The sequence below is a fragment of the Dipteris shenzhenensis genome, chromosome 27 (genome assembly GCF_047967505.1).
Source record: "Dipteris shenzhenensis isolate YYH24624 ecotype China chromosome 27, Dip_SZ_1.0, whole genome shotgun sequence".
NCBI classification, from domain to species: Eukaryota; Viridiplantae; Streptophyta; class Polypodiopsida; order Gleicheniales; family Dipteridaceae; genus Dipteris; species Dipteris shenzhenensis.
In genome coordinates, this window is record NC_141622.1 from 17,309,280 (window position 1) to 17,320,742 (window position 11,463).

At 42.5% G+C, this 11,463-nt stretch overlaps 1 protein-coding gene across 4 annotated transcripts in view; it reads left to right on the top strand.

Annotated features, from left to right (window-relative positions):
* LOC147883956 (flowering locus K homology domain-like) overlaps positions 1-11,181 on the top strand; it is a 67,535-nt gene extending 56,354 nt beyond the window's left edge. For all 4 annotated transcript variants that reach the window (XM_087398643.1, XM_087398642.1, XM_087398641.1 and 1 more), the window contains exons 3-7: positions 732-987; positions 6,168-6,316; positions 6,461-6,730; positions 8,733-8,927; positions 10,573-11,181. In XM_087398643.1, the coding sequence (XP_087254769.1) occupies positions 732-987; positions 6,168-6,316; positions 6,461-6,730; positions 8,733-8,927; positions 10,573-10,782 (1,080 nt within the window). In that variant the 3' untranslated portion in view covers positions 10,783-11,181. The remainder of the gene's footprint in view (positions 1-731; positions 988-6,167; positions 6,317-6,460; positions 6,731-8,732; positions 8,928-10,572) is intronic.
* The last annotated feature ends 282 nt before the right edge of the window (positions 11,182-11,463 follow it).

Here is an 11,463-nt window from a genome sequence, read left to right on the forward strand (position 1 = left end):
ACAGAACCATCTCTAGGAGGCTTTTAATGGTCGTATTGGAACTACTTTGTCTTTGTTTGGAACAACTAGGAATCTAAGAACGAGGATGTTTTTACCAACAATATGTATGGATATGATTCATGGTGTCCAAGTAGATCATTACAATCTAATCTTGAAGCCTAAGCATGGAGATTGTGGTAGTGAAAAGGGGCAAGGGGCAACCCGGTGAGAAATCACAATACAATCTGCCGGAATTATTTTTTTCCCCGGGTGGGAGGGGGGGGGGGATAGGAGAACTGCATATCTGTATTGCCTTTTTAGGTTTACTTTACCTTTCAGGAAACAAAAAATGGCATCAAATTGTTGAAAACATCAAGCATGGGATCTGAGTTGTACCTTGTTAATTCTATTCACTGTATTTAACAGTGATGGGCTTACACTTGGGCAATGGTAATATGAGTCCACTTTTTAGATGCCGCTTTTTTGAGTACTGCATATCTGTATTGCCTTTTTAGGTTTACTTTATCTTTCAGGAAACAAAAAATGGCATCAAATTGTTGAAAACATTAAGCATGGGATCTGAGTCGTACCTTGTTAATTCTATTCACTGTATTAAACAGTGATGGGCTTACACTTGGGCAATGGTAATATGAGTCCGCTTTGTAGGATTTTAGATGCCACTTTTTTGAATTGGAATGGCACAAGTAATCTTGATGTAACATTGCTGAGAAACAGACCGTTGATTTGCGCAGGTTATGGTGTCTGCCAGAGAGGAGCCAGATGCAGCAGTTTCTCCTGCTATGGATGGCTTGCTGAAAGTGCACCAACGCACTATAAGCAGTACAGAAGGTGAAGTTTACTTTAATCCTATGCAGGCATCTGATGGAGCGGTTTCCTCCAGACTCCTGGTGGCAGCCACACAGGCTGGAAGCCTTATTGGAAGGCAGGGCGCTACCATCAAGTCGATCCAGGATACGTCTGGTGCAATTGTTCGCATAATGCCTCCTGGTAAGGATTTTTAGTTAGCTGAAACAAACTGGGCTGCTGAGTCCCTCAGATTTTTTCTTTTGAGGGAAATGTGTTGTAACAATACTCTCTCTTAGAACGTAGGGGCTTATTTTAGAAAGGAAAGCAAACAGTTGGCCTGATGTTTTATTTAAAAAACATATCTGAGAGTCTCTGATTGTCCCTAAAAGTGATCGGGTTGTTTTTCCTATTTTTGCTACCTCTTCTCTAAAGCTTCGACATTCATACCTGGTGTCTATGTGTTTAACTCCAGGTACTTGTAAGCTTTTCTGAAATAATCTGCAAAGGAATCCAATTGAGATTATTACTGAAATAACATGCCTAGGAGAGCCTGTATGTTCTTGCAAGGATTTGCTAGTTTGTTTGGCTCTGATATATAATATGTAAGCAAGTTATTCCAGTTATTTTGAGTGATGGAGTTCAAGCTATGCAAGGGTTTACAGATGATGCGGGCAGAACCTGTTTTGTCCGATTTTGCAGCTCTTTGCTTGTTACAGCAGGATCATTCTATAAGATAATGGCACATTCATTGTGTGGTTTTGACTGTTTGCTTGAGAAGCAGGATGATTGCATAAGTTAATTGCACATTCATTCGATTTGTTTCGACCATTTGGCTATTGCAGTCTGCTTGCACTACATAGGATACACTAAAGACCAAGGGAGACTTGTGCTTATCAGGATCACCGTTCTATGATGGGACGTTGACTTTTTACCACGTGGTAAGTTTTGCCTGCGTAGACAAGATTTTCTCTTTCATAATCTTTTAGTCCAAGTCCTGGCCATTTTATAGACTGTAGTGCTTGAAGATGTTGGGTAAAGAAGAAAATCATCGTGTTCAGTTTGTGTGTGAAAATTTGGGTACATCTCCCATATATATTAACACAGTCAGTGGTTGTAATGATAATATTGTTAATGGGAACACCTGCAGCAAAGACTCAAGACAGAGAGTTTACTAACATTCCCTTTAAGTCTTACCTTACAGGTACGAAGGATAAACCTTTACACTTCTATGCCAACCCACAAGCTCTTTCTGGCTAGGATATCATGATGTTTCTTGGAAAGTCAAGTCGGATTTGATTGAAGCTTACAAGGACATGATAAGTTTCTGTCTTCAAGTTACAATATGAAGAAGTCGCTCACTTGTTGACCTAGTCTGTTTTGAATTCAGAAAATGCTATTTCATGGTAGAATCGTTGTACCTGACTTACTGCCTGCCAAGTCTTGAGGGGATGTTCTGGCAAGCCATATGTGACTGCTACATGTGCATGGCCAATGCAGATATATTCCACATACAAAGTGGGTGACAAGGAGGAAGCAGTAAAATGGCTTGAAGGGAAGGAGGCCCATATCCCTAGATCCATTTTTGCGGCCAACAATGGCATGTGTTGTTCTGTTTCTACATGGTATTAAAGCAAGCTCTGACCATGTTATGAATGACAGTGACGGGCAGCTGATCGGCAAGAGAGGTGCCCAATGTAGCAACAGCCTGAGGAAAGTGTGTGGCATGCATCGCGCGAAAAGAAATGCATTGCAGACGGAGCAGGAGAGACCCGCACACACACAAAGAAGCCACAATGACAGTGGTAGATGAGCGGCAAGAGCTGTAGATCGCGGACAGTCAGCAGTGGCTGACAAATAAAGCATGCATAGACAGCAAGCAACAGCAAAAGCTGCAGGGAGGCAGGCCGTGGTGCGAATCGTGACAGCTACCATTCATTGACCAGGCTGGCAGGTCCCTCTGGGGTCTCAGTTGTACCGCAACAGCCGCTGAGATTCACGTGCAACCTGTCTTTTTCCCTGTTGTCTTGCTCATGGCTGCGCAGTAGGCTGCACAAGTGGCTAATTAGGCTTGACAGAGCTACACACAGGTGCAGACAGACTGGAGAACTGTCAAGAGAACTGTTTGGGCATGCCATGTGGCAGGCCTCCGCGCATACGAGGGCGGCGCATGGATGGAAGTGACGGCGGTATGATGATGTGGAAGGCATCCCATGTGACATGTGGCATACATTGCACAAAGGAGGGGTACCTCACTGGATGCTTCTCAAGACCACACATGGCTTGAGGAGGGGCGTTGAAGCATATGGTCTAGCAAGCCATATGTGAATGCCACATGTGCATAGAGATATCCCACATTCAAATTGGGCGCACAAGGAAGAAGCCATATAATGACTTCAAGATATCCCTCCTTAGATCCATCTTGGGGCATTGGATTCTCCCATGTGTGGTTAGGCGGTGGGATTGGGACCCCCCACGTGGCCCACAATGACATGTGTCACACATCCATTTCTAGTTTACCTTTCTAGGGGGGACCCCCCACATGGCCCACAATGACGTGTCACACATTGATATCTCTGTTTCTAGTTTACCTTTCTAGGATCATCCTTTTGAGCACTGGCAACATATGTGGGCTTGGGACTCAATTTCTCTAGTTTGGCAGAATACAAATTCATGTCATAATTTGTTTGAGTTGTCCTAAGGTAGGATTCACAAACAGGCGCGGACATCCCAGGAAAAATAACATCCGCGAATAGCATGCTGCCATTTCGATTGTCCACCCTCAAATGGTTTCACAAATGGGCACGGACATGCTTATGTGGCATTCCAATAAAGTTTGGGCGGAGGATTTTACTTGGGCGCGACAGTCCCAGGCCGCCCAAAATAAATTGGAGGCGGTCAAGAGTAGACTTGGCCACTTCTCATTTGCTTGCTTTTAAAGATTTAATTAAATTTATATGTTTGTTCGGCGTCCGTTTGTGAATGTGCTTGTGCCCAAGCTCCCCCTTAGACATTGGACATGTAGGCCCATGCATGGTCCAATGTCCGGCGCCTGTTTGTGAAACCTCCTTGAGTTCCTGAGTCCACACCTTAATACTTTGATTTAAATCTGAGATCTCTAAGCTAGGAGTCCATGCATCAAGATTCCCGATCGTGCAGTTAGAATTCACGGGCACATGTTTTAAGCCTTCCCTTCAACGAGGCTGCATAGCAATTGTTTCGATTATTTGGTAGTTTTTTGGTGAGGCTATGTCGCTATCAAGAACTTGTGCAAAGGAAGACAAGCCATTCAAGATACCCTCCCATATGCAAATTGAACCAGGGTAAATATGTATTCAAGCAAAAGATTAAGTTGACGCAAGGATCTGGGCTTCCATGTGGACTCAGATTCCATGGAGGATTGCACGTGGACTCAGATGCCCAAACAATAGCTTGTGCAAGATGGATCAAGTTTTGGCTGGCAACTCAACATCCCATCCCGGCCTGCTTTGCCCCCTGCCCCTTCTTGCCTTGCCATCCTCTGTTGATCTGCCTCCCTGCCCCTTCTCTGCCTTCCCTCTGCTGTTGATCTGCTTGCTTCTTACATGTTCTGCCGTCACCCTCACCCTGTACACATCGCCTTTCCTATGCAAGTTCTGCTCACGCCTCCTACCTCCTAGCTCCACACTCTGTCAAGGGGGCTTCTGCCAGTTCCTGCCCGCTTGAGGCCTACATGCACCGTCTGTTGGAGGAGAGCAAACCTCACGTGGGCGTGGGTGTGGTCGACTCTTTGCATGGACACTACGTGGCAGTCTTGAAGTGTGCATGAAGCTGGCAACACCGGTAATTTCTGCTCACTTTGAAGATGGCACAATTCTCTGAGAGTAGAGCTCATCACTGAGCTCAGCTCCTCTCCTGGAATCTCTCGGTTGGCAGCAGACTATGCGGATCTACTTCAACGATATTATGGTTCGATGTCTTGTATTCAGTGAAGAAGCCCTGTAGAAAATAATCGTAGGTGTGTGTGTTGAAGTTATGTAGCTCATCATCCTCCAACAAGCCCTGTAGGGATGAGGACCCAAGATGGTTGTAATGAGACTTCGGTCTGATAATAAAGAGCTTTTGTTTAGTCTCCACGTCGAGTTCTTCTTCTTGTTAGTGTTTTCTTTGCATATGCACTTGTAGAGGTAGAATAATCTTCCACACCGTCTTGGGTCCCCTCCATGTTTTGCTGCTGCCTGCCCCCTCCCTTTGCAGCTCAGTGGTTGCGCCAGGGGCTCTCCCCTCTTCAACTCCTCAGCTTTTCCAGGCCTGTGCAGGGGGTTTGTTTCACTCATTGAGAAACACATTGCGCTCTCCTCCCTTGTTGCCCCTTATCCTGCCTTTCTTCCCTTATCTCAGCCCCGGGCAGCCCTTCATTCAAAGGCAGCTCCAATAAAGGGTCAGTACGAGACTTCCCTGGTAACCTTTATCTATAGGTGCCTCTCCACGCCCTCCCTCTTGTCTTTTCTTTTTCTCCTCGTCCTTTTCTTGTTATGGTCAAGAAACTCTTGGTTGTCCAACCATCAAGGGGGCCACCTTTGGAGACAAATTGGAATGTGCAAAATAGTCGTCATATGCAAAGTCTGCTTGAATGGAGATCATAGATGGTGGATGCAAAGTCCATTAGTCCAAAGACTAAAGTACGAATGAGGAGGAATGAAGATAACTACTATGAAGTTGACTTGAAAGTGTACAGAGTCTAGACTCTATTCCCTAGTCTCTCAACTGCAATTCCCATTTAGGTAGCTTTGGTGTAACCCTGCAGTCTGCTAATGGCCAAAATAATGTTACACCAAAGATGACAGATTCCCAATGCTTCTAAACCATATTACATTTTTCCAAGAAGTCAATCACGGGAAATGCAATGCTGTTTGGTGTTCCATGATTATTAAAATCCGCCTACTTAATCTGTGGAAAAGCAGTGATCTTTTTGTGGTATTCCCATTGCCAGTGTTCCCTTTGTCAGTTGAAAACTGTGTTTTGGTTTTCTTGCACATATTTGTAAATGGGAGAAAAGAAAATGTTCGATCATTTTTATTCCTATTCCTCTCTGATTCTAAGTCCTAATCATAGGGAAAGTAGATGACCCTGATGCTTTTTTTTTTTGGGTCATGACTTTGTAAACTGAAATTTTAATTTTGAGCAAAAGCTTTGAGAGACCTTTGCACCTGAATAAAAGGATTAGTTCATTCCAATGGTTGACATAAGGAAAAAACAAAGAGAGAAAGTAAACAAAACAAGGAAGAAAAGTGGGGGCTAATGAAGTGAGCAGTATGTAGAGGATTAACAAGACTTTAATGCATGCAAGAATGTGATTTTCCATTTTCATAAGTTGGCATGTTTGCTTTTGATTGACATTGCAGAGGATTTGCCTCTTTGTGCGCTACAAGATGATAGAGTTGTGGAAATCCACGGGGAGCCGCAAAAAGTTCATAAGGCAATTGAGCTTGTGGTCTCGCATCTACGCAAGTTCCTAGTTGACCGTTCTGTCTTGCCATTATTTGAACTCAATGTAAGTGGCCTTATGTTGTTTTGTCTTCAATATATATTGGAGTGTGGCTCATGGTATCAGCTGTTGTATACACACACACACACTTCACCATGATTCTTATACTAGGAGATAAATTTATGGCTATTTTATCTCATCTCCTTACAGCGCACAATGCAAACTCAAAGCCAACAGCAGCAACAACCGGCTTCTCATACTTCATGGGGCTCTAGTGCTGCACCGGCTTTACCTAGTGCAAATACACCTGGTTTGGGAGGGGCTTCCCACTATTCTTCTTCCAGTCTCCAACATGAGGGCTACTATCATAATCCCGACCTGCTTGAGACACAAAATCATCATCATGGAGTTTCAATGTATGGCAGAGACCCAGGTATTGGCTCGGTAGCACCAGCACCACCAGCACCTGTCATCACTCAGGTTGGTCCTTTCTTTTCTTTTCCTTGTTATTCAAGATTTAAATGTGCCTATGTTTAGAAATTTCTGTTACAGACATTTGATGTATCTAACCCATTCTACCACTTTTAATAGCCCCTCGTGACTTGAAAGTTGCACACATTCCAGTTGTGTTTTGCTTTGTACGCGAAGCAAATCTTTTTTCGCTTTTTAAAATAGCTTAGTGCAAGCATTATCACATATATTCTTTTCTACTCCATAGACGATCCTTCTCATTAAGTAGAACAGAATGTAGCATTTGCAAGAAAGTGGACTTCAGTAGTTTTGTAAATATTATAACTGAAGAGAACTTTCCGTCTACTCTTGTAAATTAAAAATGGTGGGAAGCAACACTATGTATCCTAAGGGAAAACAGGAAGTCTCAATTGAAGTATGTACGAGGGACTTAATCCTGTTCCTGTTTTGGTAATGATGCACATTAGCTTATATTGCTCATGGAGGGGTCCAAGACATAATTGAGCTGTTGCTGAACATTAGCTAGCTCAAGGAAGCATATGCTGGGGATGGTGAAGTTTTGTGTGTGTGTGTGTGTGTGTGTGTGTGTGTGTGCGTGCGCGTGTGCCCGTGTTTTTGCGCTTTCCCTTGCTTGCTTTCTACTCTTCCCTTTTTGGATTGGAGGTTTGATCGCCAGCTTCCAGGCTACTCTTCTTTTTCGTTTGCGGATCTTTCCGCCAAGAAGGCACATCACTTATTGCTTCCACGGCCTAGGATCGAGGACATGGAAATCACTTTTGGCATCTGAATAAATCCCTTTCTTGGTGAAAGACTTCTCTTCGCCGCACTTGAAGCAGTAAGCTGCCTCTCAAGCAGCGGTTTTCCTATGGCGCTGTTTGGTTGGGGCTGTTACATTGGATCTTTCTTGGCTGCCAGGCACATTGTGTCTTCGGCTTGTCCCACTTGTTCTCATGTGCGAGTGACGGTCTTGCATCTATTTTGGACTTTTTCTTTTCAGATTGCTAATAGGACTTTGAGCTCGTTTTCCTAGGATTTCATTTGGGAAGCAGTTTTGGTTGTTTGGCAAACATGCTGCTATGCAAGACGATGATCACTTATTCTCCTGGCGTCACTATCAGGCTCTCTGTTCTTCGTATCATGCTCGTACAATTCGACTGTATGCGCACTCTTTAGTGGATATCTTTCCCTATTTTTGAGCTGCTTTGTTTCGGTCTCTTCAGGGTGCTCATCCCCATGGAGACCTCCCTCAGGCCCGTTGGAAGTCTTTTATTACTGTTTCTAGTTTTGAGTAGTAGCTCTTCCACTTTGGACAGCTATGAATGCACGTTTTCTGAATGAAATATATCTTTTACTACCAAAAAAGTGTCTGTTTCTGAGTCATTAGCTTTGAAATGCTTCATAGCTTTTTCCTGCAGTTTTTCCCTTTTACATTGTACCACCAAGATGGCTTAAACCAGGGCATGTTTTACACTTTTCTCTAAACACTAATGTGGTTCTCCACGGTCTAGGATCTATCCTCTTTCTTGTGTTGTCTCGACTCTTTTTCACAGACTCTAACATTGTCTGTCATTTTTGAATTTTTCATAATGCTGTGGATGGTATGTACTCTTCTGGCTTTTCTGGCAGCTTTGAATGCTTTTGAGCAACTCCTCTTAGTCAATTGAGGATATTAATGGGCAGTTTCAGCTGTCTTAGATATGTAAAAGGCAGCAGACTCACAAATTAAATGACGGAAATCAGATTGTTTTGTTTGTAGGACTTAGTTATCTGCATTTCACAAACTTTTGGGTTCACATATTTACTGATTTACTGAAGGCATGTTTGCTTTTACCCTTTTGCAATATGTATGGCTTTATGGGGAACATTTTCTGTGTCTTCGTTTGAAGAATCGATGCCATACACCAGATCATTATCGTGAAGGAGCTATTGTTTATTGGATGCCAACCCTCACCTTGCTTTAGGCAGGAATGCTCTGCATTATTTTCACTTACTGGTTATATTGTTTTTTCAGGTCACACAACACATGCAAATCCCTCTGTCATATGCTGATGCAATTATTGGTGCTGGGGGTGCAAATGTTAGCTATATGCGGAGGTCCAGTGGAGCAACCATAACCATACAAGAGACTAAGGGTTACCCTGGTGAGATGACTGTAGAACTCCATGGAACTGCCAGCCAAGTTCAGACGGCACAACAGCTTATCCAGGTCAGCGTTGAAGCATGAATGGTTTTGAAAGTATGGGCCAATGTTTCTACATTGCTAGTATTTTTTTCTAAAATCTAAACGTGCAAGACATGGCAGTTCAAGTTTGTTCTAATTCATATAAAAACCCAGCCAGAGTGTGCATAAGTTCGGAGTGTAGGACTGTAGGATTAGATTTCCTTCAGGAATCTACATTCTTTTTTCTGATTTCTTTTTGGCTGACTGAAACATCAACAAGTTAAATCTTTTTCACTTTGGGGTTATTAGTAATTTGGAGGTCCAATTTCTATGCAGAGACATCAATTTGCCCAATTATTCTAGAGCACTCGTCTCCTAAATATCCTTCTGTTAAGAGATCTGTTTGAGCTTCAAACTTGGGCCACTTAGTTACAAAGCTCTTTAAATGCAATCTTAGCCAGGTTGTCCACTAAGTCATGCATACTCTTCCTAATCACATTTAAAGCATTTTTGAGTTGGACTTCATGCATGTCTACCAGAGCTGAAATTATGCATTGAGAATAGTGGCGGCGTTCCATGGTAAGAGCCCGTATATATGTTTGGGAAGGAACTTGGTAGCAAGGGGGGAAAATCATGGAAGGTGATTCTACATGGCAAACCTTGCCCATGGGATCTTCTATCGTGAGACTAGATTGTAATAATTTTATCCAAAATTGAATCCAAAGATTATTTGTGCGATTCATCTGTCTTACTTAAATGCAGCTGATTTCAAACTATATGAATAGAAAATTGACGTTTAAACTAAGTGCAATTAAAATCTTGAATTATTATCTGTGGTAGGATTAGTTTTGTTTATATGTAGGGGAGGGAGTGCTTTAAACTCTGATGTAGAAAGCTGATGATGTTGGTGGGGATAACTAGTCCTTGCTATGCGTGATGGACTTTATCTTTTTCAACCTTGTGACGATTGAGATTGAAATTTGCACTGTATGTTGTGTTTTTGGGCATGTTCTTTGCTTCATCTTGGTATAATTTCCTGCCATATGTAGACATGCGAATTTCACTTTGTGAAGTTTTGGTCTATGTTGAGGCTTGCTGATATTGATAAGTTTCTTTGCATCTTAGTGGTGCGTTGCCCTATTAACCAGCTTGTCTAAGCATTTAGTTTACTTAGAAAAGCTTCTTTTGGAGACAAATCATGTAGTCTTCTTAACCACTTGTGGCTTGAATGAAGAGGATGTGGACTATTTTTTAATTAGCCTTCTCCTTTCAAATTGAAACATACAAGAAGTGGGGGACTTAGATACTCTCTCTCAGCCCTCCCAAATCCAATAACCCTCCAGGCTCCAACTATGACTAATTTACAGAACTCGTCACTGTGTAGTTGTGGGTATCTGAGGTTTGCACTTATGCCAGTGTGTGCACATTAATGCGATTGCATGCACAGGTGAAAATGCATGGGTAATGGGTATTGTGTTTGTGCACGTGAGTGTAGGCTTTGTGAATGCGTGCATGTAGGGGAATCTCTTGGGGAGCAGCAAGAGCTTCAAGAAACCTTAGTCCAATCTTTCTAGTTGAAAATGGTGCTGGTAGTCATACTTATCTTTGTGATTTGCACCCCATAATTGCTTATGTTTATTAAAAAAATTTGAGCCAATGCTCATCTTTTCTTTTGTCAATGCGATGGCAGAATTTTATGGCTGGAGCCTCAGCTCCAAGTTCCACCTACAGCACAGCTCCAACAGGTTCTTCTTACAATGCGGCTCCTTCTGCTTATAACTCAGTGGATGCTACGTATTCTTCCTATACACCACATACTTCCTTGTATTCATCGGCAACGGGGACTGCTGGTCACTCAACGGGTGCATATGGATCTTACAGCAGTTCATATTCTTATTAACATTGTGCAGGCCAGAAATCAGAGATATTGGAATGCCATTGGTACACCACTTAACGTACTTCCAATGAGTTGTTATAATGACAGGATGAGTAAAGGGTATGTAGCTGTAGAAGAATTAGCGGCATTGTGTATTGTTCATGAAGGCAAGTAAAAGGTTTGACAGTTTTTGTCACGTGAAGTAAACTTGTTTTTATGCAACAGCAGTCTCACAAGCTCAAAGGTTCTCAGTAGTCTGAAATGATGTCTCATTTTTATTTATTTTTGGATTGCAAGCATTTGAAGAGTCATGCAGCCCCTGTTTGATATGTTCAGGGAATTATCAAAGCATATGTGGGCATACTTTTCTTTTGTGACTGCACTTTCTGAGGTCAAATGGGTGATTATGTTTTTTTTGTGACCTGCACTGCTTTGCTCTGCTACTTTTTGGCTGCTGCAAACGTTCTACACGGATTTTGGGATGATTTAGATGCAGCTTGTTGAATCTAATGGTAGAAGGATTTGTAAATGTAATGGGCTGCATGCAGCATGAAGGTTGATGAGAGCTGTATGAACAGGTCCAATTTTTTGTGTTATTGAGCGAGTTGCTTTCAGAACTCAAAGCAAGCCATAAAACCTAAATATTGGGCCAGTTAGGTTTAATAGCTCATGCATGTTGCATACTTAATCTTGCTTGTCAGTGAA